This window comes from Carassius carassius, chromosome 37, assembly GCF_963082965.1.
Source record: "Carassius carassius chromosome 37, fCarCar2.1, whole genome shotgun sequence".
In the NCBI taxonomy this organism is placed as follows: domain Eukaryota; kingdom Metazoa; phylum Chordata; class Actinopteri; order Cypriniformes; family Cyprinidae; genus Carassius; species Carassius carassius.
Genome location: NC_081791.1, coordinates 15,659,007 through 15,682,736, shown reverse-complemented (window position 1 = coordinate 15,682,736; position 23,730 = coordinate 15,659,007). Strand labels below are relative to the sequence as shown.

The 23,730-nt window shown below is 39.4% G+C and overlaps 2 protein-coding genes across 10 annotated transcripts in view; one reads left to right on the top strand and one right to left on the bottom strand.

The window, feature by feature from the left end:
• LOC132118162 (polyhomeotic-like protein 2) overlaps positions 1–7,257 on the top strand; it is a 38,096-nt gene extending 30,839 nt beyond the window's left edge. For 3 of the 5 annotated variants that reach the window (XM_059527775.1, XM_059527776.1, XM_059527774.1), the window contains 6 exons: positions 3,847–4,043; positions 4,915–5,044; positions 5,443–5,557; positions 5,649–5,772; positions 5,855–6,128; positions 6,202–7,257. In XM_059527775.1, coding sequence (XP_059383758.1) covers positions 3,847–4,043; positions 4,915–5,044; positions 5,443–5,557; positions 5,649–5,772; positions 5,855–6,128; positions 6,202–6,356 — 995 coding nt within the window. In that variant the 3' untranslated portion in view covers positions 6,357–7,257. Of the gene's footprint in view, positions 1–2,521; positions 2,705–2,759; positions 2,907–3,846; positions 4,044–4,914; positions 5,045–5,442; positions 5,558–5,648; positions 5,773–5,854; positions 6,129–6,201 lie in introns of those variants that run through there. The other 2 variants (XM_059527778.1, XM_059527777.1) reach the window with 2 other exon arrangements.
• A 10,296-nt stretch (positions 7,258–17,553) lies between these two features.
• LOC132118161 (eukaryotic translation initiation factor 4 gamma 3-like) overlaps positions 17,554–23,730 on the bottom strand; it is a 51,388-nt gene continuing 45,211 nt past the window's right edge. For all 5 annotated transcript variants that reach the window (XM_059527768.1, XM_059527769.1, XM_059527770.1 and 2 more), the window contains 12 exons: positions 23,085–23,181; positions 22,825–22,942; positions 22,222–22,436; positions 22,015–22,133; positions 21,323–21,495; positions 20,860–20,985; positions 20,678–20,759; positions 20,480–20,578; positions 20,221–20,367; positions 20,056–20,137; positions 18,357–18,503; positions 17,554–18,198 (listed from right to left, as the gene is read on the bottom strand). In XM_059527768.1, the coding sequence (XP_059383751.1) occupies positions 18,017–18,198; positions 18,357–18,503; positions 20,056–20,137; positions 20,221–20,367; positions 20,480–20,578; positions 20,678–20,759; positions 20,860–20,985; positions 21,323–21,495; positions 22,015–22,133; positions 22,222–22,436; positions 22,825–22,942; positions 23,085–23,181 (1,587 nt within the window). In that variant the 3' untranslated portion in view covers positions 17,554–18,016. The remainder of the gene's footprint in view (positions 18,199–18,356; positions 18,504–20,055; positions 20,138–20,220; positions 20,368–20,479; positions 20,579–20,677; positions 20,760–20,859; positions 20,986–21,322; positions 21,496–22,014; positions 22,134–22,221; positions 22,437–22,824; positions 22,943–23,084; positions 23,182–23,730) is intronic.

Below are 23,730 nucleotides of genomic sequence, written 5' to 3'. Positions count from 1 at the left end.
GCCGCAGCATAAATGGCTGCCCACTGCTCCAGGTGTGTGTTCACAGTGTGTGTGTGTGTTCACTGCTCTGTGTGTGTGCACTTCGGATGGGTTAAATGCAGAGCACGAATTCTGAGTATGGGTCACCATACTTGGTTGAATGTCACGTCACTTTCACTTTCACAACAGCCAACTGTTGATGTTAAATGCTATATGTACAATGTAAAATGAGTTTTTAAAGGTGTAAATAAAACAAAGATTAGTGGTAGTATGTTTTACAAGAAAATACTATTTCAGTCATTCTACTTTAAAATGTCAGTAGTATGTTTCTTTGTAATTTTTGGTGAAATTTATCAACAATTTCTGAGTGAAAATGATTTCTACACCAACTTTGTTCAGTGTCGCTGATTTATCATACTCTGTTTCACTGAAACTCAATTGAAAATGCCACATAAACATTAAATACTTTCATCCTAAACACTATTAATTATAGTTTCACAATATGTCTCTCTATAAAACACAATATGATAAATGATATGATAAATCTCTGAAATATTGAAAGAAGTTTGGTCACATCCAGCTACTGACTGCAAAACCAGGAGGAAAGACTCCTGTAGCAATCTTGACCTAGCCAGACACAGAGTGCTTTACTACTACGTCACCACCATCTGTAGGTTTGCCAGTCTCAGAAACACAAAGGCCAACGACGCAAGCTCTCCCCTCAAGCGGAAGAGTAGATCTGTCACTCCCCCAGTGTCTATTGTCTGGTCGCTGCACTTGCGAGAGTGTGACAGCTTTTTGCTATAATTAGGGGTGAGGGTCTGAGCTCCGTTGTTCTGGGTTGTATGTGAGAATAAAGGTGGACACACTCTGGCTGTCTGGCAGGTGTGTCAGAAGTCTAACCTCAGACGTTAAATTATGAATGATGATAAACTGCTCTTTTATGAACGGAAATGGCTTGAGGCACTTGAATCATAAATCATGTCAGGTTTTTAATTGTATCATGCTGGCTTCAGATAATTTCACTGGATATGGATCATGTTGCATTCATAAAAGTTTTAACGTGTCTTTTGTTTTATATCAAACACATTTAGTGGTTTTTCATGTGTGGGATTAAAAAGCGTATACTTTAATTGGGTCTTTCAATGCTAATATACATGTCTCATAGAACTGATCACTGAGCGAGATAACTCCTCTTTTAAAAGCAGACATAAAAGCAGCTCCAGACTTTGACATTGTAGTGCGAGACAAGCCTGGGTTTAGCTTACGATACTTAGACTCCATTGTGTTCGACTCCCAGCTGCTGAGTGTGGCACATGAGTGGTGTTGTATATCTTACGAGCGATAGACTCACTATACATGCACCCTGGGTTACCCTGGGTCTTCCTTTGTCCCTGAAGAACCCAAGACCACCTCTTATTGAAAATAGTTGTGTCTGCTCTAAATAGGACATATTTTTGCAACTAGATCTAAAAAAGTTTTTTAAAAAAGCTAAAAAAAATATTGTTTTTCAGTTGATGTATTGGACATCAACAATAGTGTAGATTAATTAGTTACTCAGAGAATTGTATACAATTTTATTTTCTGATGTTTAATTCACAAGGGGTAGTTTTACTGCATATTTATACTATAAACAACAGTCTGCAATCATAAGCAAGTTTTGCATTCATAAAATAGTGTAATTCTCTCTTAAGTCTATTTGAACCAGAAGCTGTGACTGACTTCTGTATTGTGACATATTTCCCAGTGAAACTGAATATTGCATGAGAGAAGAATAGAGGACGGGGCTTGATTTTAGTGCAATCTCTAGCTCACAGCAGACCGACGGTTGCAGAGCAGTGGCTACATTTTCAGATTTTGACCAAAGATTATGAAGGCAAACTAATGTTTTCATGTGGATTCATTTACACGGATCAGATGTTCAAAACTACTAAGTGCTCTGTTCCACTGGTACAAAGAATTGGCATAGGTTTAGGGCCCTACATGAATAAACTAACAATTAAATACATGCAAAATTTGATCTAGACCTGGCTATATTGTTGGGTTACTAGCATCACTATACTATATTGCCTAATATAAGAAATGTTTCAAGTAGTATGCTACACTTCAAATTACCTCATATTTTATCACTCAGAATTTTTTTTAGTTGTTTTCAATTTTCAATCTTATTTTACATAAAAATTTCAACTTTGACAGTCTAATAAAGTAGTCTCAAGAAACAGATTATTTAAATTTAGATAATGCTTACTGTTCATTCATCACACTATAAATGATAATGTAAAGTCGAACGTACTGCAATCTGGCATTCCATGATGCTAATGGCGCTTTTATTTTTTTATGAAAAAATAGTATAAGTGAGTAGTGTGCTATTCCAAAGATAGCAATGGAGTACTTTCTCTGCCTACGTGCGCCCCTGTCGTGGAGCGGCTCGCGAGCTTTAACCAATCGCGGAACGGCTCTGTGCTAAACACGACCTGCTATTGGACAGAATTCCAAGCGTGTGGGACCAATCGCAGCTGCGCGATGTTTCCTATTCAGTTCCCCCATACAAAGAGGATTAGAGAAGGAATCGGTTAGAACAAACAAATCCACGCACACAAAAAAGTTTGGATCGGATCATTTGTAGTACTGCTTTGTGTATAACCCCAGTGGATTATGGAAGTGTACTCGGAAGCGTTGGAATGCTAGATTCACTTTAGTGTTTTCCTCTTTGGCGCTTTAAAGTGTAAGTAAAGAGTGCGTGAGCGGAACAAAGGCGTGTGCTGTTGACAATCGCAAGGAAGCCTGTGCGTGAGCGTTTGTCTGCAGTGTGAAACCCTGCCAAATGTTCGAGATAAAGTTACAAAGTTCCTCTGTAACGTAACTTGTTCTGAGGCGCAGGGGTGCAACTGGTCTTTCAGATGCCGAGATGTTGTTTGCATGCGAGTGTGAGTGTTTTGAGCCGTCTCGAGGAAGCATGGGAATAGTGCTGCTACAGTACAAGCGTACTGTTTTTCAAAACGGGTAGTGCTAAAAAATACTTCTGGTTTTGATCTAGACCTTTTTTAGATGGAAGCAATAATAGGCGTGTAGCTAATCATAAATCAGTTTGATGTGTGCAGACATTACAGATCACAGCAGGTAGCTTGAATATGTTTTATTCACATGCATGTATGACACAGCTGTATGCGAGAGTAGTTTATACATGTATCATTAACATATTACAGTGTGCATTAACTCCAACCGTACACATATTTCATAAAATCACTGGGTGACCTATGAGATTGTCATGGAATAGCGTGAGTGAACTGTTCTTTCGAGTCGGGTCTTTTCGATGAATCCGTAGAACCGGTTCTTTAAAGCGTTCTGAAAGATTTGTGAGCACGGTTCTCTAACAACCAACAACGAATAAAGGAAAGCATACTGTAAATGTTTATTGCGCTATTTCTATGAGACGTTTATAAACACACGCGAAATTGGGGTTAGTTTTATTAAAAACTATTTTGAGCGTACAGTTATGTATTAGTAAAGCAATCTAAATTAACTTAACTGTTTTAAGATGCAAATCTTTAGTTTCGAAGCGACACTCATCGCAACAACAAACTTAAATTAGACTCGAAATCACTAAAAATATTTATTAATACTTAAAAGAACGTATTAAATTAAACAGCGGTATATACCCACAAATGACTTTTGAAACGGTGTTAAAATGCCATGGCAAGTTGTAACGGGGCTTATGATGACGTATATTACGCAATTACGTAACACTGCCACAGAACCGGATCTTTAAAACAAGCTGTTCTAAAGAACCGATTCGCGGATATGAATCGGACTTGCCGTCAGTATTATAGTGTTTCTAATGGATACTGTTGTACTTGTGTTGAGCAGGCGGAGTGAATGTGAAGGCAGGTGTGGGCTCACCTCCAGCCATGACCTCGGGCAGCGGCAACAATGCGCCCACGGTGACCGGCAGCGCTCCGCAGAATGGCGAGAGTAAACCGCCGCCACAGGCGGTAGTGAAGCCCCAGATCCTCACGCATGTCATCGAGGGATTCGTGATTCAGGAGGGTGCTGAGCCTTTTCCAGTGAGTGCTTTTCATTTTAACACATCCCGCCTGGGTGTTTATGTTGCTGTTTCAGGTTCTTGCATAATACTTTTAATAGTTTGTATTTAGTTAAAACTATTGTGTTTTACTATTTAAGAGAGCGTTTCTTTTATTATTATGGTTGGATAAATGTGAACTGATTTGTGTTGGAAACAACAACTACAGCTGCTCTGTTTGTAATAAAATAGCAAAAGCCCAAATATTAAAGTAATTATTACAATAGTAAATTATGAATTTAAAATTTAAAATATACGTTGCCCATTTTTAGGTATTTTAAAAATATCCAAGTTAAGTCACTCCGCTTGCTAGTAACATTGATTTTGTCATTTACTCACTGCTTGTCAGTAGACCCATTAGACTGACTTTCTTCAGTGGAATCCAAGAAGTTTTGAATAAGGTGCTGATCGTTTCTTCGAGAATTAATTACAATGAATGAGGACTTAAGCTGTCAAGCTTAAAAAAAAAACTTCTGTCAAATAATACTGCAAAAATAATTGGAATGTAGTGTTTTATGGTAAACTTTAACAGTACCTTTGTGTTACCTTTTCTGTCATTTTGGAGACAAACCTAGACCTCATACATTTCTTCCACAGAAATAGTCACTTAATTGGGCTTTGGGTAAACCATTGCTTTACAAAAATAAACCCATTTTAAGATTTTTTTTTTAAAGAGGCACACTTCCCTCTAGTGGACAATATACCACAGTCATCACTTGCATCTACAGACTTTGGTATAAGTTTCAAACACAGTGAGCAAGCACATATCCCATACATGGGTACATTTGAGCATGCAGTACATGTCCTTGTGTAACGTATATTGTTTTTATGCAACACCTTGTGGATCTATCCAGGTTGAGCGTCCGTCCTTGCTGATTGAGAATTTAAAGAAGCAGAAGCAGCTTCAGGGTTATTCAGACCTAGATAAGAGGTCTCAGACCTTTCAGAATGCCGACTCTGAGATGGAGGACCTTTCACAGCAAGGTAAGGGCTACTTTAAGGCTGAAATACACCACATGACTTTTGCAAGCTAGTGTGCCCGATGAGTTGACAGATTTCACTGAAAACTGCATAGCGATGATGGGCACAAACTTATAATTCCCATTATTTGGATAACAAAAATGTTTGATAGTTTTACATTTTCATCTGTCATGCATTTACAGCAATCTAATGTTTTGGTGTGTGTTTGTATTTGGATTGAAAGTCTGATAGTGTGTGATCCTCAGTTGTTTAGTGTCTGATGCCTACTTGTTCTGTGTAACCAGTTAGAAAGTCACCAAATATATGATGCCTAGTGGTTTAAAATCTGTTCAGATTGTGTTGTGTATTTAAGCCTTTATTTGCACACTGTAGTCCAATCAGCCATGTAAATTCTTTCACAGAGCTGAATAATCAGAATGCCGAGCCAATGCTGTCATGTGAATTCTGTGGGACCGTAGACTTCGCATATAACTTCAAGAGATCCAAGAGGTTTTGTTCTACAGTTTGTGCAAAGAGGTATGTGGATCCTTTTGTAGCCTGTAAATGATTTGAGATTTTATCAACATTTGCTTGAGTGGTGGTTTGACTTGTTTTTCTTCTCTTCCAGATATAATGTTGGATGCACAAAACGGATGGGACTTTTCCCAAGAAAATCAACCTCAGAGAACCCAAAGAAACAGAAAGCCTCTAACGCCAATCATCATAAAAGCAGCACGGATGTCAGGAAACGGGTAATTGCTATTCCGTCCTGTCTTCTATTGGGTTTGTCTATGCAGAAATGTGCTCACTTGTCTCATTTGTGTTCTGTCATAGAATCCAAGTGCTCAAACAACCATGGGAGCATCTTTGTTATCCCCACACCCCTCTCATCCAAGCCACGGTGAGTCCAGCCAGTGCTCAGATATGTCCAGCTTCGAAGAGCCCATTTCGCCACTGTCCAACTCCAGCTTTGGAGCCCAAAGGCTTCAGAATGAGGAAAGATTTGATCACAGTAGAGAGCTCCCTCTCCTGACGCAGCACTTCCTGGCTAGCGACCCCACCAAGTGGAACGTCGAGGATGTCTATGAATTCATCTGCTCTCTGCCAGGTAGCTACTAATGTTCCTAGGCTTTTTTTTGTCACAGATGACTTAAGTCACTAACAACTGTCTTTTGCTCCAGGCTGCCAGGAAATTGCTGAAGAGTTTCGTTCTCAGGAGATCGATGGCCAAGCCTTGATGCTCCTCAAAGAGGATCATCTCATGAGCACCATGAACATCAAACTGGGCCCAGCTCTGAAAATCTTTGCCCGCATCAGTATGCTCAAGGACTCGTAGCCTTTCCCACAGCCTTTTCTAGCTAGGAAAGGACATCCTAACAGCTCTGCACTGGTTTCCTCATCCCGTTGTAGCTTTGGGTCCTGGGGATTGCTGCTCCTCAAAACCACAAACTTGTGTATAGTTCTCATCACAGTCAAATGGTTTCATTCCTAAAGCATGATGTGACTTGATTACGAATTTCTCTTGTATGCAGCTGTGCCAGGCCTGGGAGGAGGCAACAATCCATCATGTCAAGAAGACAAGCACAAGTACTTTACCATTTGTGCAAACAAATGTTCATCATATGGTAGCATGGAAACGGGTTTACAGTTTCTTCACTGTTTTGAACTGTACTTTGTGATTTGTCTGTCATAAAGTGTCATTGTTGTAGTTCTGGTTCTAATTTTCACATTTTGGTTAGCTAAGGAAAAATGTTGTACCTTTTAGCCTTGCAGTGTAGGTAGAAAACTGTTCAGGTTTCGTCATCTTACAGGATGTTCCTCAATAAAATTACATTAGGTTTTGTACTCAAATTAAGCATTCTGACACCGGGATAACGGGAATTAAAACTTTGACTCCAAGATGTGCCTAAAATTTTATAAAAAGCCCAAAGATTACACAAATTTTCATGTTTTTATTTCAAGTGAAAGCAGCATTTGCAAAATCCATTTCCCAGCATTCATGTTTAAGGACTGCCAGTGATATCACTCTACATTTAAGTTCAGAACCCATCTTGGTATGATCTGATGAACTGGGAGCATTTTTCATAAATCACGGTTATTTCAATCATCAATGTGTGCACTCATGTTTGGATGCTTGTGTCTCTATTTTTACATTCATCATTTGATCAAATTTCTGTATTTATTGAGAGCAAGTCTCTGATTCTGTTTTATATTTGAAAATAAAACTCAGAAATCAATGTAGATGTCAAATGATTGTTTTCCCAATTAACCAAAACCTCACAAATCTTTGTCATTGAGCAAGTGGATAAAATAGTATTTTATTTCTAACTCTGGACTGTTAAGTGGTTAAAACTGATTACTGGATTTTTTCCCTAACTTTATTGAAAGTAAAGTGACATACAGCCAAGTATGGTGACCCATACTCTGTATTCATGCTCTGCGTTTAACCCATCCAAAGTGCACACACAGCAGTGAACACACACACTCACACCCGGAGCAGTGGGCAGCCATTTATGTTGTGGCGCCCAGGGAGCAGTTTGTTGGTTCGGTGCCTTGCTCAAGGGCACGTCAGTCATGGTATTGCTGACCCAAGACCCACAACCTTAGGTTTAGCAGTGAGCGGCAACCTCCCGCTCTCTCTCATGAAGCCAACAAGGAAGTGACTACAACTGTAATCCATCGAATGGCCGCTTGAGGCTGGCTGCAGAAGCGAGTCAATACCATAGACTCCCCATGTTAAAATGCCCAAATTTACAGCAGGAAAAAACATGTTTACAGCCTGGTGCAAAAAATAGATTTTGGTTATATAGCTAGTTTTGCCCTTCATGACAACTGTGAGGTGGGTGAATTGTTTTATAACTCATCCTTTAAATTATATTAAGCCTTAAAGTTCTGCATAATTAAGGGCGTGCCCACTAGAGTGACAGGTGGATTGCCCTGCTGTCACCGCTGTTGTGCCAGGTGGGCGTGGCTTCAGCAACCAGCTCCTGCCTTTTTGTCCATTTTCGATTACCCCGGAGTGGCGCACAGTGACACGCTGCCAAGATGGCGACGGCCCACTCCGCCCACTTTTGGTTTCAAAAACACTCTTCGGAAACCTATAGGTGACGTCACAGACAGTACGTCCATGTTTTTATACAGTCTATGGTTAGGAGTCAAACTCTATAACCATTAGGCCATGACTTCCCCCAATGTGCACATTATCCATCCTAAATTTTATTTGATATTATTGATTTTCAATCCCCGACCCTCTACAAAATCATATGCGACTAAATCTTCACTCTGGGTGCCTAAATAATGTCTAATATTAGCCAATGGATAATAAATTCTCAGATTTAACTCGCCAGTGTATGAGTTGGAGGCTAACTATAAGTTTAGCACAGATATATTTTCACTCGCTAAACACCCTGACTGAGCGCTTCAGAGTTTCACTCTCCATCAGGCAATCTGTGATATTTTTCAGTTCATGTCAATGAATGTGCAACGCACCTGTATTTGAGATACGGTAAACTCTAGTGTGCAGCAGGTGGGTCCTCCCCCTCCCGGTGATAGGAGCATCTTCTTGCCGTTCAGCCAACACCAGTGGTCGCCCCGTTCCCCGGTCTCCCTCCCCGAGGACTGCTTCCGCCCTCCTTTCAACATTGCAGAGTTTGTGTATTTTAGCCAGGAGGAGAGGGGTGACACGATGTCAATCTCAGCCTCTGAGAGGGAAGATTGGGTGGGATCAGAGTCCGATCAGCCAGACAGCATGAGGCAACCAGACTTCAGGAGGAGTTCATGAGGTTTCTGTAAAGGGCTTTCCAGGAGTTGGAGCTTACCTGGAGTCCTCCAGAGGAGCCTGTCATGAGTAAGCTAGACTCCTGGTATTTCAGGTCCACCTGGAAAGCTCGAAGGCGTTGGTCCCCTTCTTCCCCAATGTACATGATCAGCTTGTGAAAACATGGTCTGCGCCCCAATCAGTGCATGTCCACTATTTTCCTACGTGAATGGGAGGGTAACATGGGCTCTCCCTCCATCGAGGAGACCGTCGCTGCGCACCTGTGTCCTGCAGCAGCCAAGACCCTAGGCTCGGACATCATCCTCCCCTCAAAGCCGTGCAGGACTACCGCAAACCTCGTCAATAAAGCATATGCATATGATGGTGAGGCGACTTCCGCGCTGCACGCCATGGCAGTGCTGCAGGTCTTTCAGGTGAAGCTCATGCAGGCGGCAGAGGGCGGAGCCCTCACGGCAGAGGCCATTAAGGATCTGCGCGCTGCGACAGACTTTGTGTTGACGGCCATAAAGCGAGTGGCCCAGGCTGTGGATAGGGCCATGGGGTTTATAATCGACCCTTCAGAGGCACCTTTGGTTAAACCTGGCTGACCTCAAGGATGCTGACCATAAAGTGCTCTTGAACGCTCCAGTGACTCCCTCCGGCCTTTTTGATGATGCTGTGGAGTCCATTACTGAGCATTTCGCGGAGGCTCAAAAGCATGCCAAAGCCATGAGTCATGTGATTCCGAGGTGCGCTTTCCAGCAGCAGACTGTAAGATCCAGATCCTCATTGGCACCTGGCTCTTCCCAGTGGAGGGATAACCCCAGACCAGTGACCGCGGCTGTGACTGCTACTGCTCCTCGCCAGGAGCCAGATGTCCAGAGGAGGGCGTGGGGGCCCAGAAGGAAACACCAGGGCCAGTGGCAATTCAGCTTCCGGCAATCTTTATTTGATGTTTATTCAATAAAAAGGCATACATTTTCACAAAAAGAGCTTATTCCTCCTCACTCAGTCAATTTGGTGCCGCTCGCTCCGCCTCAGAGCAGCGCTTCGCAAGTATCCATTCAGGATAATAACACTGAAACAAATCCTGGTGCCAATTCGCCTCAGGGGCTGGTTTGCGTCCGTGGAATTAAAAGGATGCGTACTTTCACATTCAGATAGCACCGCATCACAGACACTTTCTGAGGTTTACTTTTGAAAGTACAGCTTACCAATACTCTGTTCTCCCGTTCGGTCTGGCTTTGGCCTCACACACTTTTTCGAAGTGCATGGATGCAGCACTTCCGTTAATATGAAGGAGTTATTTCTCAAAAGTGCACTTCTTCTTTCCCTCGCTTTGGCTAAGTGCATAGGGAATTTAGGTTTGAATGCCCTTAGGGCCCACTCAACAAGACCTATCGCCTTCTCCTGGGGGTGGTCGAGAGGTATCTATTCAATAGATATGCTTTGCAGCTGGCTCGTCTTCTCAGAACACCTTTGCCTGGTGTTACAAGCTTGGCGTTCAGTCCTTAGCCTCCTGAGTGCTGTCGGTGAGTGACTGATTCACGTTATGCTACCTCTATTCAAGTGTGTTTTTTGCCTCGCACAGTTATTACACTGAGCAGCCCTATAAGCTGTTGTTGTCTGCCTTGTACTTGGTGCAGCTTCCTGTTATTCATGTCTGAGTCACTCCGTACTACCTTATCATGTTATGTGTTATGCTGCTTAACACTTTTATTGCTGTACAGCCCCTTACAGTACCGTTGTGGCTTCTGCCCTGTTTTCAGCACAGCCTACGTTAGTACTGGGCAGGTATGCACATTTTTTATACCTGGGATTTAGACGCTCATTGGCTTATCTTCACCCATCAGCTGCGAGCCCGCCTAAACAAGCATTGCTATTGGTTGTGAATTGTGTGTGTTCTATCTTCGCTGAGTGTGTGACTTGTACAGGCTGCTCGTAGCCTCTCTCACGGCGGGATTGAATATCATTCCCATAACAGAGAAATATCTCTGTGATGTCTCGTGAAAGCTCAAGATAGAACATCTCTGGCTACTATCATAACCTCGGTTCCCTGAGAGAAAGACCGTGACATCCTGAAGGTCAACGTTTTTGCTGCTCGATCAGCTAAGCAGCATTCAGTATCAGATTCTGATGTGATTGTTGCATGCACCGCATTTTATACTGCCTCTCAAGCTTGTCTGTATTTGCATGCGGTTGCATAGTTCGCGTCAACTGGCCAGTCATTTGACTGGCGTGAACCAATAGGACTTCAGGAAAGATCATAGAAATATCTCCTTGAGGTCTTGTACCCGCTCTCAGCGAACCAAGGTTACGATAGTAACCAGAGATGATATTCTTTGTCATATTTTCCTGTCAAAATAATGGCGCTCCATTGAAATTCTTCAGCTTTTAAGAACTGCCGGTTTTCTGGTAGTAGGCGGAACTAATGTGCAAACAGCAATCTCATTGGCTGGCGCTCACCTATTATGGTCCCCATTTTGATTTCAGTAAATCAGTTCAAGCGAACGCACAAAACCTAATCAATATACATGAATCCATCAGTCAGGGTTTCCCACACGTTGATTTATTTGTGGCGGGCTGCCACAATATCAAAACTGACCGCTACAAATAGATTTTCCAAAAGGCTTTGACTTCATTGAATAAACATGAGCAATGCACATTTCAAAATTAAAAACCAGTGTGGGTGCTTTTATATTACTGTATTTCAGAAGGAAACGGACTGTATTTAGAAAATTTTCGATTTAATTTTCATTTCATTTAATTTCATCTTGCATGTAATGATTTCCCACCCAGCACCAGACATCATTTGGACGTCGTTTTCTGGTCTAAATCAAGTCGGCCTGTCATGGCCATCTTTTAGACCAAAAAACGACGCTGAAAATTGGTCTTCATTTGGTCTGTCGAATTTGGTCCAAATTAAGCCCAAAAAGCGACATTGAAAATTGGTCTTCGTTTGGTCTGTCGGATTTGGTCCAAATTAAGCCCAAAAAGCGACATTTAACGTCTTTTTTTTAATCCAAATTTAGCCCAAAAATAGATGTAGATGGGCTTTAGTCCAAATTTAGCAGAAAAAAACCTTTTATTTCGCACCACAAAGCCATTAACATAAACTAGTGAAGAAATATATTAGACATCATGTCTGAAGCACTGTTAGATATATTGAAATATATTTTGAAAACACTTGATGTGCACGCGCTGAACTGGAGCGGAGGACGTCACCATGGAAACGGGGCGGCAGCTCAACCGTCAAGCAGCTTAACTGACGCTGTCTCTCATGGTTGTTTTCACTAATTTCAGGTAAATTTAATCCCTAAATTACACAAATATTACATAAAAGTGTCCCTGAAACTTTCTTTCATGTAAATGACACGCTTAAAGGCAGGGTAGGTTAAAAAAATGTATAAAAAACTTTTTTTCCAAATTGGTTTAAACTTTATTTATATATCAATACATAATTAAAATGTAAGTACTCTGAAAAAGAAAGTATAAAAATCGAGTGACTGTAGACCTCTCACGACTGTTTTTCATTATTTCCATTCACTCCACCCCCTCCCTTCTGGGCTCCTTCCAAAGCCTCTACTATGGCTCGCTAAGTAATGTTATGTTAGCTATATTACGCAGCTACGTGTGCTAATGACACATGCTTCATGAAAAAAATATGTATTATCAAAATACAAAAAGAAAGATTTACCTGTCCAGCAGAAATAAAGCCATCAAGGAGTCACTTTTCAGCCCCTTTGAGTTCCCTCAGTTCTCGCCATCGCTGGAAAGCCACGCCGACATTAACTCGCGTTTTATTTCTTTGTTTATCCAAAGACTTTTTGTTCATTGCCTTTTGTTCTTGTACTGTTACTGTCTTCCTTTTTTTGCCTGGTTTGCCTTCACTAACTGCATAGGCTGGTACTGTGAAATTTGCTTGCTGTTTCTCTGCCATTGTTTTGGTATTCCTAGGATCCGTGCCTGTTGAATTCCTCAAATCAAACGTGCACGCGCAAGTGGGCAGGTCATGTGTGGCAAAAGGGTGGTTGCCATGGTTGCGAGAGAGTGACAGTCGCCTAAGCCAATCCTATGTTTCGTCCCGAAATGGAAATAATGAGCTGTGTTTAACACAGATTAAACGGTCTAGAGTCACTCGATTTTTATACTCTTTTTATCAGAGTACTTACATTTTAATTATGCATTGATATATATAGAAAGTTTAAACAAATTTGGAAGAAAGTTGTTTATACATGTATTACCTACCCTGCCTTTAAGGCAGCGTTTGTAAGCTCAGCGCTGCTTTACAGGCCTTACCGGAGAAACCGCTATCTCTCCCGCTCTTAAAGCACCTCCTGCTTAGTGATGTCCGATTCGTGAACGAATCGTTCAATTTAACCGGCTCTTCTTAGTGAACCGGTTGAACCAGTTCACCAAATCGAACTGAATCGCTTGAAACGGTTCACGTCTCCAATAAGCATTAATCCACAAATTACTTAAGATGTTAACTTTTTTAACGTGACTGACACTCCCTCGGAGTCAGAATAAACCAATATCCCGGAGTAATTCATTTACTCAAATAGTACACTGACTGAACTGCTGTGTAGACCGAACTGAAGATGAACACCGAGCCGAGCCAGATGACGAACGAACACGCCCTGAAGCAGTTCTCGTTCTAGAGTCAAGAGCCGGTTGCATCGGTTTTCGGATCACCAGTACACTGAACTGAGAATCGTTTCTGTCGGACGCGTCCGATTTGAGAACCGATGAGCTGATTCTCGTTCTCGAGTCAAGAACCGGTTGCATCGGTTTTCGGATCACCAGTACACTGAACGAAAACCGTTTCTTTCGGACGCGTACGATTTGAGAACCGATGAACTGATGCTACTGCGCATGCGTGTAAAGTATTTCGGAAAGTGTGATAAAAGATCTATATACATTTTTATTATTATTATTATTTTTTTTTTTAAGATGAATGTTTCTAATCTGTATATTGTAGATTATGTATAAGCCAAAGGGGGTCTCAGGGAAGTTGGACAATAATTAAGAACTCTAAAGACTCTATGTTTAATAGGAATGAGGGATGATTTATGAAATATGTCGTATTTATAGTTAATGATGACACATTCACAAATTGAGTTTGTAGTAAACAGAACATGAACACGAGTAGAGCAGCTGATTATACTGAACTGCAGCACGTGCCGGTTAGAGTGATTCTCGTTCTCGAGTCAAGAACCGGTTGCATCGGTTTTCGGATCATCAGTACACTGACGCCGCCTTCACACTGGCAGTTGAAATCAGCTCCGATACGGCAGCGAAACGACCGGAAGTCATTCATTTTCTATGGAGATTCGCAGGCCGCATGCGAATGGGTCCGAACCAGGTGCAAAAAAAAAATTGAACTCTTGCGAAAGGCTACGGACGGTTCCTATCCGACAATTCCAGCGGAAGTTGGCGTTGCTATGGTACTGATAAACAAACCTGAATTCTTAACTTTTAATAAAATAAATAATGATTTTATAACGACAAGTTGTCATGTCATTTTTTCATTTTAATGATTTTATAACGTAATTTATGCAGTTAATACAATTAAATAATTAAATATTTAAATATTGTACAATTCAATGTTGTGGCCATTTTCCCGCTCATTCACATACAGCCAGAAAATTATATTATGGCTAATCGTAGACTTGTCAATGCTCTTGCTGTTGCTCTCCTATACTGGAGAAGCAAGCAAAAAAAAAAGAGATCCATGTGGGTAAAATACTACCTGGCAGAGAGGTATCAGTACGGGGAGTTTCACCGCCTGGTGGGTGAGCTGCGTCTGAACAACGGTGAGGATTTCAGGGAGTATTTCAGGGTGTCGCGCTGTCAGCCTTTCCAACCTTTCCGCCATTTTTGTTCTACTCGGTTCCGAGGCTTCCGACACTTTTCACCGTTGTGTACGACGTCCACTGGGGGCGTATTGCGTATTACGGAGCTGATTTCAACTGCCAGTGTGAAGGCGGCGTGAACCAAAACCGTTTCTTTCGGACGTGTCCGTTTTGTAGAGTTGTGACGTTCGCGAACGAACCGATTCTTTTGAACGGCTCATAAACATGAACGATGGGAGCCGAGTCGCGGCTGGAGGGGAGCCGTTCTTTCTGTCGTTCTTTTTTCCTATGCGTGTTTCACACAGATGCACACAAATGAGCTCCTCCGCGAGACAGAACAGTTATAGGGGGAGGGGCGCACCCAGCGCAGGCCAACCCTTTATAGCGTGATGATATTAGTTATGAGTTGTGCACGCATCCTTCACGTCAGTAGGACTCCAGTGGAAAAAAAACTCTGCGTGCCTCTGTCATTGTCAGCTGTCACAGACATTCATTGCCAAAAGAGCCGTTCTTTTGAGTCGTTCTTTTGAGGGGAGTGCCGCCACAAATAGTGTGTAATACGGCTGTGGTAAACACTGACTGGGCAGTTTATAGTTATTATTAGTAGAATTCGTATCATTATCACTATATCAGTATTTTTGTATCTAACGTTACCCAATTTCTTTCTTTCTTAATGTTTTTTTTTTACATAAACACAGAATAACCAAAAAAGCAACACCACCCGTTCAGTTAAAATGACTAATATGCATCCAAACATGGTTCTTTTGTTAAATAATACTTGATTATTATAATGCTTGACTGACTGATGTTAAGAGTGTACTTTCAGGTATTTAAAAGAAAACTGTGCCATTTTACAAACATTTATTATATATCTTTAGTCTGGCGAGTAAACTAAATTAAATAAAATGTCTAGCCAATGGCGATTCAATTGCCAAGGTGTCTATAGAGGGTTGATAGTATGCTAGACTGAATCTAGCATGTATATTGCGATGCAGGGTAAGGTTAGATCTGTAACTAATTTAGCTGCGTTAGCATCGTTGTTAAAGGGATACTCCACCCCAAAAAGAAAATTTTGTCATTAATCACTCACCCCCATGTTGTTCCAAACCCTTGAAATATCCGTTCTTCTTCGGAACCCAAGTTATTCAGGATGAAAACCTGGAGGCTTGAGACTGTCCCATAGACTGGCAAGTAAATAACAGTGTCAAGGTCCAGAAAAGGTATCAAAAGTCGTCGTCAGAATACTCCATCTCCCATCAGACGTGCAATCTGGGTTATATGAAGTGACACTTTTTGTAAGCGAAGAAAACAAATATAACGACTTTATTCAATAATTCCTCTGTCAATGGTCTACTCTGTGTCACTTCATTTCACCATGCTGCTTGTGCTCTTCTGTGTCCTCCGTGTCACAAGGATGCACTGTTTCTACGTGTATTTAGCATTGATTTGAAATAAAACAAAGTTAAAATCGGTCCTCAGTCCTGTGAAGTAAATTTTTCCTCTGTGGCAGTGTTTGTGTTTTCCTCAAAGGCAGTAATGTTAAGTGTATAATGGCCATGTTCTGAAATCTGTTCAGATATAAAAGTAGTGTAGTGTATTCCAGCCTTAAGTATTATTGTATTATCAGATATTATTTTAATAATTTCAATAAATTGTCAAGCTCACAACTCGGAAATGGTTTCCAATTAGACTTCATTGTGTCCATGTGCTTGAAGCACCAGTTGGTCATAAAATTTCCAAACTACCTGACAGTAGGCCTATTTATTGAAACACGTTTCTTGAATCGCTTTAACAATTTTTGCCTCAAACACAAAAAAAAGTAAATTCTTTGCCTTTTGCAAGTTGAAATCAGCTGGACATCTGCCGAATAGTTGTCGTGCATTAATTCAATGCATTAAATTAATTATGAACAATGAACAACACTTTAATTTTGATATTTAAGGTGGTATGAATTAACATTGATCATAAAAAATTAAATATGAATTAATGAACAATAGTACATTTATAAATAAACGAATGAATTAACATGAAAAGTGTTTTAGTTCAGGATTCCTAGTGCATTAAATAATGTTAACAAATTAAATCTTATTGTAAAGCAGTACATTTCTTCCTTTTTTATTTGCAATTATTTACTTGCATATACACTACCTTTTCTACCTTTTATTTTCTTTTTTGTATTAAAAGCAGTTTTTCTATTCAGCAAGGGGTGCATTTGTAATCAAAATATCTTATGATCTGTCTATTAATTACAGAATCCTGAAAAAATGTATTTCAGTTTCTGATAAACTATTAATCAGCACAACCATTTTCAACATTGATAATAGAAAAAAAAGCATCTGGTGCAGCAAATCAGCATATAAAAATGATTTCTTAAGGATTATGTGAAATTGACTGGAGTAATGATGCTGAAAATGTAGGAATCACAGGAAAAATTACATTTGTTACTGTATGTATGATCAAATAAATGCAGCCTTGGTGAGAATAAGACACTTCTTTTAGAAAAACAAAAAAATCTTAACTGACAACACTGTAGAAAATTCACACCATCACCACGGTTTTGTACTTTTATGAATCTTTTTTGTCTTTAATTTATTTACAAGCTTTACATTTGCTCTATCAGTATGAAGAATAACAAGCACTTTAGGTTCAGCAACATCTCCTTAGTGGTTTTGTACACGTCACCATCTGCTCGTTGATGTCCATTCTGAGCTCTCGTCATGTGATCCCAGCATTCTCGTCATGTGATCCCAGCAGTGATCCCCTGAATGCATAATTCCTGCAAGTTTCTGCCAGATTAAATGTTTCACAAAGAGCAAGCTAAAGCAGAGGAACATTTGGTATGGTTATTGAGATAATAACCTTAAACATGTACTAAACACTTCAGTACTGATGTACTAAATGCATAAAAAAACAATCTGAAAATCATGGAAGCTGTTTAATCATTGTTATTCTCATTATATTAATAAAATAATCATTGTTATTACTCTATCCACCAATAACTGCACATTGTGTCTGTCCGCAAATGTTAAATACCCTTTTATGCTGTACTTAAAAAATAAATAAATTAACGAGTCTGTTTCATTTCATTGTTGCATGTTTGTATTTTTAAAGTCCTCTTAAAAAGTATTTAAAAAAAAAACAAAAAAAACTTAACTGCAACATTTTCTATAAATCATAAATTTTTTTTAGTGCTCCAGCAAATGTAAGTCGTCATAGGGTCGCTGTATGTCAGTGAACCGTACCATTTCAAATCTTGCTGAGCTCCATCCATCCTAATGCATAATGTGTTGCTTGTTATGTTACATTTTAATTTGATGCAGTTATTGATTCAGTGACTATCGTCTCTTCAGAACTAGTTGGCAAATGAGTCCATTTGTCCCCTTGTCAATTGTCCTCTGACTCCTCCTCTGCCTCGCGCAGCCACGTGAAGAAAGCAGTGACTGACTTCAGGGCCACACCTTTGCCTTGCTGTTCGGCGGGGTCTTTACTGACCTCCCACTTACAAAAAGCATCTTCAGATATCACATCCTCATCATACAAACAGTCAAAGAACATCCGGAGCAAATCTGCAAAAATGTTAAGAAAATAAAAATGTTTTAATCTCATGGTGATCACTCAAAATATCAACATTAAAAAAAAGCATTAATTGTAGAATAGTGTTTCTAACACAAATATTTGATGTGTATATATTCGTCTAAATGGGAATGTGAAAGGTTTGACTCACTAGGAGGCTGGTCCAGTTTTACTATCAATGCTTGAAGTGCGTAAAGTGCTTGCAACTGTCTCTCCGTGTCTGAGTTAAGGTACTTGTGTAATACAGGCAATCTTTTCTGGATTATAGACAAGTCCACTTTGTATGAGGAGCCCTCAGCTGCAGACAGAAAACACAAGATTACAGTATTTCACATTTTGGCATTTGAAACTGTACCACATAGAGTGCTAAAATTTGCATAACTGTATGTCCACTAATCTATAATTTTAGTTTTTTTTCTGAAATTAATCGCGATTAATCCCACCTAACAATAACGTTTTTAAATATACTTTTATATTGCAATAATTCAATCTTCACATTCAATCTTCAAATTAATGTACAGACAACAAAGACAGTATATTTTTATTGTTTAATGCCATCTTTTTATGACTGATCAGTATCACTGTTGCCAACACTACTGATGTCTCTATAAAATAGTTTTTACCACTAATATTTAACTATTGACTATAGCCATTCAACATTATAGTATAATTGAGAGCTATCAATTTTAACATTTTTTAGACTTAAAAAATGTTTTTCTAATTTAACACATCTTCACATAAACCCATTATAATAAAAGTCATATTTAGCTACCTGTGCCCTTCAGCAGAAATATACAGAAATTGAATAAAGTTATCCCTTAACCTCTTAAAGCTATAAAAGCTTTTTTCTCCTTGATTAACAAACTTCACAGCAGCCGGCTTATTAGGTTATTTGGCTGCTACTGCTTTAAAAGCTGCTGCTGTTGAACATGACGTGGATCTGACATGCATTGTAACTTCTTTCAACTCTCTTTATCTTTTCTGACTCACTTAAGGTCTTAAAGTCTCTACTAATGTGTGTGTGTTAGATGAGGAAAGTAGGGACGGAGTGCTTTAGGGCAGTTTGGAAAACCATTTTAGAGGAATTTTCTTGCAATATAACATATGTTATAGATATATCACTACATGCATGCACAGTTTTAGGCAGATTTAATTGCCTTTTTGGCAGTGTAGTTTATTTTGTGCTTTGATATGAAATGATGCAGGCTACAACACGCTCTGTGAGCCCAGTACTGTTTCCACACTCGTTTGACTCACACCTGCAGCTGTAGTAAAGCTGGAGCACTCGTCTGAAATATCTCTGGTTTATTGTGGTCGTAAAGACGTTCTACAACTAAATAAATGCACTTCTTGTCAAGAAAGAGTGCACTTGTGTGTGGGGTGGCCAACCCTAGCCCTGCCCCAGCATTAACAGTGTTAAATATTTTGAACGCATTAAACTGAAAAAAATCATAACCTGCATTAAAAAGCTAATTTTGTCAGCACTAATACTAAATAACTTGATGTGCATAAAATAATAATACATTTTGTACTTGTTGCATTTATTTAGTTATAAACTTTTTATTTATTTGTTATTTATTTATTTAGATTTTTGTACAGTTATGCTTAATGTGGGAAGAAAAATTACAAAAAGTTATATTTTTCACAAATATTATTTGTGTAAGTAATTATTAGCTATTTGAAAATTACAACGTAAATAGCAGTAATTAAAAAAAATTGTGTTGTTTTAATAGTCCTTAAATTACATCATTTTGGGAATAAATATGGCTGTTATTTCTTTAATAAATTACACTTCCCAAAACAGCTTTTTGTTGTTACTGTGTATTAAAAAAAAAACCTAAGCCACTTACTTTTCACTGCTGCCTTGCACACAGCAGTCATTAAAGCTCTGATGAAAGGAGGTGAACTCATTTCTGATTCATCTAGATTGGCCTGTAATACATCACCACACATCAGTGACAAGATCATTCACATCCTATAATCAAACAAACCTAAAGAGCTGGATGTAAATCTACCTCAACCCAGTCAAAGATTCGTTCATCACCAGCCATGTCCTCCAGCAGTAGTTTTTCAAGATGCTTGTTCAGTTCCTCAGACGAGAGTGTTCTCTTAGAGACAGCCTCGGGCAGGTTTGAGCCGTCAGAAAGTGTAAAGTCTAGTTTCTGTAGGAAGGTAAATGATTATCACTTGTTCAGTATGGAACAGCTGATTAATAGGTGAGTTTTGATGGTTAGCATATATTAGATGTCTAAGAGAAGGTAAATGAATGCTCACATGTTCTGTGATGAAACTGTGATAATCCTCAGTTTCAGGTACAAAATCCACCCAGCTCAACCCAGAGTCCCTCCATAATGATCCCACTTTCCTATGGCTCTGCAAACACACAATCCATTCATTCCTACTCTCCTCACACTAACAAATGTTACACGTGGCAATACAAACCAAATGTTTGATTCAAATCTTTCAGCTTACCATTTGTTTGCATAGAAGGTGCAATATTTCAGAAAATAATATCCCAGCTCTTCCCACAGGGAGTAATGGTTTGCTAAATTCACTGTAGACACAAAATAAGCAGATAAAATGCGTGTAAAGGCAATTATTAAAGCTGATGAGTTCTATCAATCTATTAACACCTCACCAACACCAAACCTCACCTAAATAATTCTCTCATAGAGATTCCCCCCTCTCGAAGCACAGGGGTCACCAGCTCCGCAAGGTACAGCCATATATGGGGAATATCAATGGCCATATCATCTGCTAATTCAAGAGTTTCAGAGAACCTGGGGGAAGAAACAAGCATATTAAGTATATATACATATATATATTTTTTTTAAGTTGGATGAAGTTGATTTTGAAAGATTACATTCTTTTGAAAAATCACATACCCATGTATGAAACAACCAGTATTGTCAATGGTATCGTTAAAATAAAAAAAAATAAAAAAAGTAATACATTGAAATTAAAAAGGGTTATCGCCTCATGCAATCTTAGTAGGTAATGATTGTGAGGCTGCTTACTAAATTTTGGAACAAAATTCAAAGGCACACATAACACAACCAAGGCAAAGACTATAAGAATCAGTTTTCTTCTGCATTTCTTCAAGCACTGCAATCTCACCCTTTAAAGAACTGATGTTTGTGGAGGATTCCAGCCTGCAGGAGCTGGTAGAGCAGCTGACCCATATGGTCTCGCGTGATCTGACTCCTCTCCAGCGTGGACTCCACACCCACTCGCACAAACACATAGAGCATGGCAGGTTGCTCTAGTTCCTCCACACACTGCACTGCCTCCTGCATTACAAGTATACCACGCTTAGAAAACCTTCTACTGCCATTCAGAACTTCTTTTTTCTTTTTATTTACTTGACAGGGACATTGTACATTAATAAAACATTCCTGTAAATGTACCAGAATTAGCCAAAGGCTATTTTACATCCGTACAGGACATAGATGTTACAAGTCACCCTAAAATAATAATTACTTAAAAATAGTACATATTAATAGTACAAATCATACAGTATTCCATTAAACAATTGGATCGAATAAAGACAAGATACAATAAACAACAATACAGCTAGCAAATTTAAATTTCTAGTGTTGACAAGTCTGAGTACTAATTAACCAATTCTTTAGTTGAACCCTAAATAAAGCATATGTGTCTAGATCTCTTATAGTTGTTGGAATAGTATTCCATTCTCGTGCAGCTTTGACAGAAAAAGTAGACTGACTAACATTACTTCATCTAAGCGGTATGATACAGGACTGGGAGATACAGTATTATAAGTGGTGATTAAAAAAATTGGTACAAACCTTGTAATCATTAATGTGCAAAAACTCATCAATAATGGACTTGGACCGCCTCTCCATGTCCTCTTCTGGTAATGTAGGCTTATCTGCAGAGGGTCCTGACAGTACTTCAAGTTTAACAGCTGCAATGAGAGACAGCCTTTAATGTTGGATTCTCTTTATGTATTTCACCATCATTTCTTGTGCATCATTATAATTACAATGGCTCACCAGACTCCCTGGATTGGCTACGCTCCAGTCTGCTGTTGTCTGCAGTGCTGGCGGGCAGCTTGGGCGTGTCTGAGGCATTCGAGTCTCTGCGAGACACTTCCTGGATCGACTCCTCAGGAGCCTCCTTATTGCTGCTACCCAATGAGACGGGCCCTGTCCGAGCGGGACCCGTACTTAAAGGCTTATCATTACGTTCTCGTCCTGAGCTTCCTCGACTGAGAAATTCACAAGCACACAAAAACAGGCATTCATGAATCTCCAAATGTAAGTGTTTTCTATCAATTCATTACAAATGAAATCATATTTTAATTGAATTATTATTATTTAATTTATTTAATGTTTTATGTTTATTTGAATGTATTATATAATTGAAATATAATATTTTGAATATATTTGAATAATTATTCAAATATTACTTAATTCTAAAAATGTCAGGTATAATAATTATAAAGCTTCTAATATTAATAATAGGGCATTACAGAATGAGTGATGTGAGTGAGGGATTTTTTTACACATATGAAATTTTGATTAACACAGACTAAATGTATTAATGAAAAGGTGTCTTCTCTTTCTCAATGACTATATTTTAAATGCATACAATACCTGCTGAGAACTTTCCTTGCATCGAAATCTGGGGATGTAGAGGGTAAAGAGGAGGCCTGGGGCGCTGAGGGTTGCAGGGGTGAGTAACGATTTAAACTGGCACTGGGACGAGAGACATCTAAAAGAAAAAAGGGTCGATAGGGGGATCAATTTTACATTAGTAAACAAAGTATAGAGCAAGAAAATCCTGCATAAAGTATAAAACAGCCAGAATTGATAGAGCCAGCAGCCCACATCTGACTACATCAGTATTTCTTTACCTGACTCACTGGCCTTGGCTCCAGCCCCTCCACTGCTGCCCTTTATCCAGTTCAGCTGAGCTCTTGGTCCCAGCTGAATCTTCTCATCTATCGTTGGCTGAAAAAAACAAACAAACAAACAAACACACACACAGACACACACACAAACACAACCATCTTTCGTAAGAACATGTTATATTTACTCATGCATTCACATAGATGAGTGTTTCTTGGGGATTTACAGACATCATTCAAATCAGCAGCTCATCAGCAGAGAGCTTTATGAACTGCACTTGGTCTGTAAGAAAAGGTACAAAGTGACCAGCACTGCAGATCCCTAGAACCAGTGAGATACTAAGATGCTACTACACAAGAAGACAGAAGAACCATCAGATGAGGCTGTTGAGTCAAACAGTTAATTAGCATACTTACAAACAAGCTAAGCAAAAAAGAAAAAAGTTTCATGTTAAAAAATCATTTTAACACCGTTAAGACTCACTAAATTGTTATATTCATGCTCAAAACGAGATAGGGCCAATAGCGCTAGAAAGTTCATCTCGATCTTTTTTTGTTTTAGTTGAGATGTTTTGCAGTTGTGTTTTAATTGTGCTTATGCTGTGCTTTTCACTGTCAGACAGTTTGCATGGTAAAATCAAGCACAGTTATA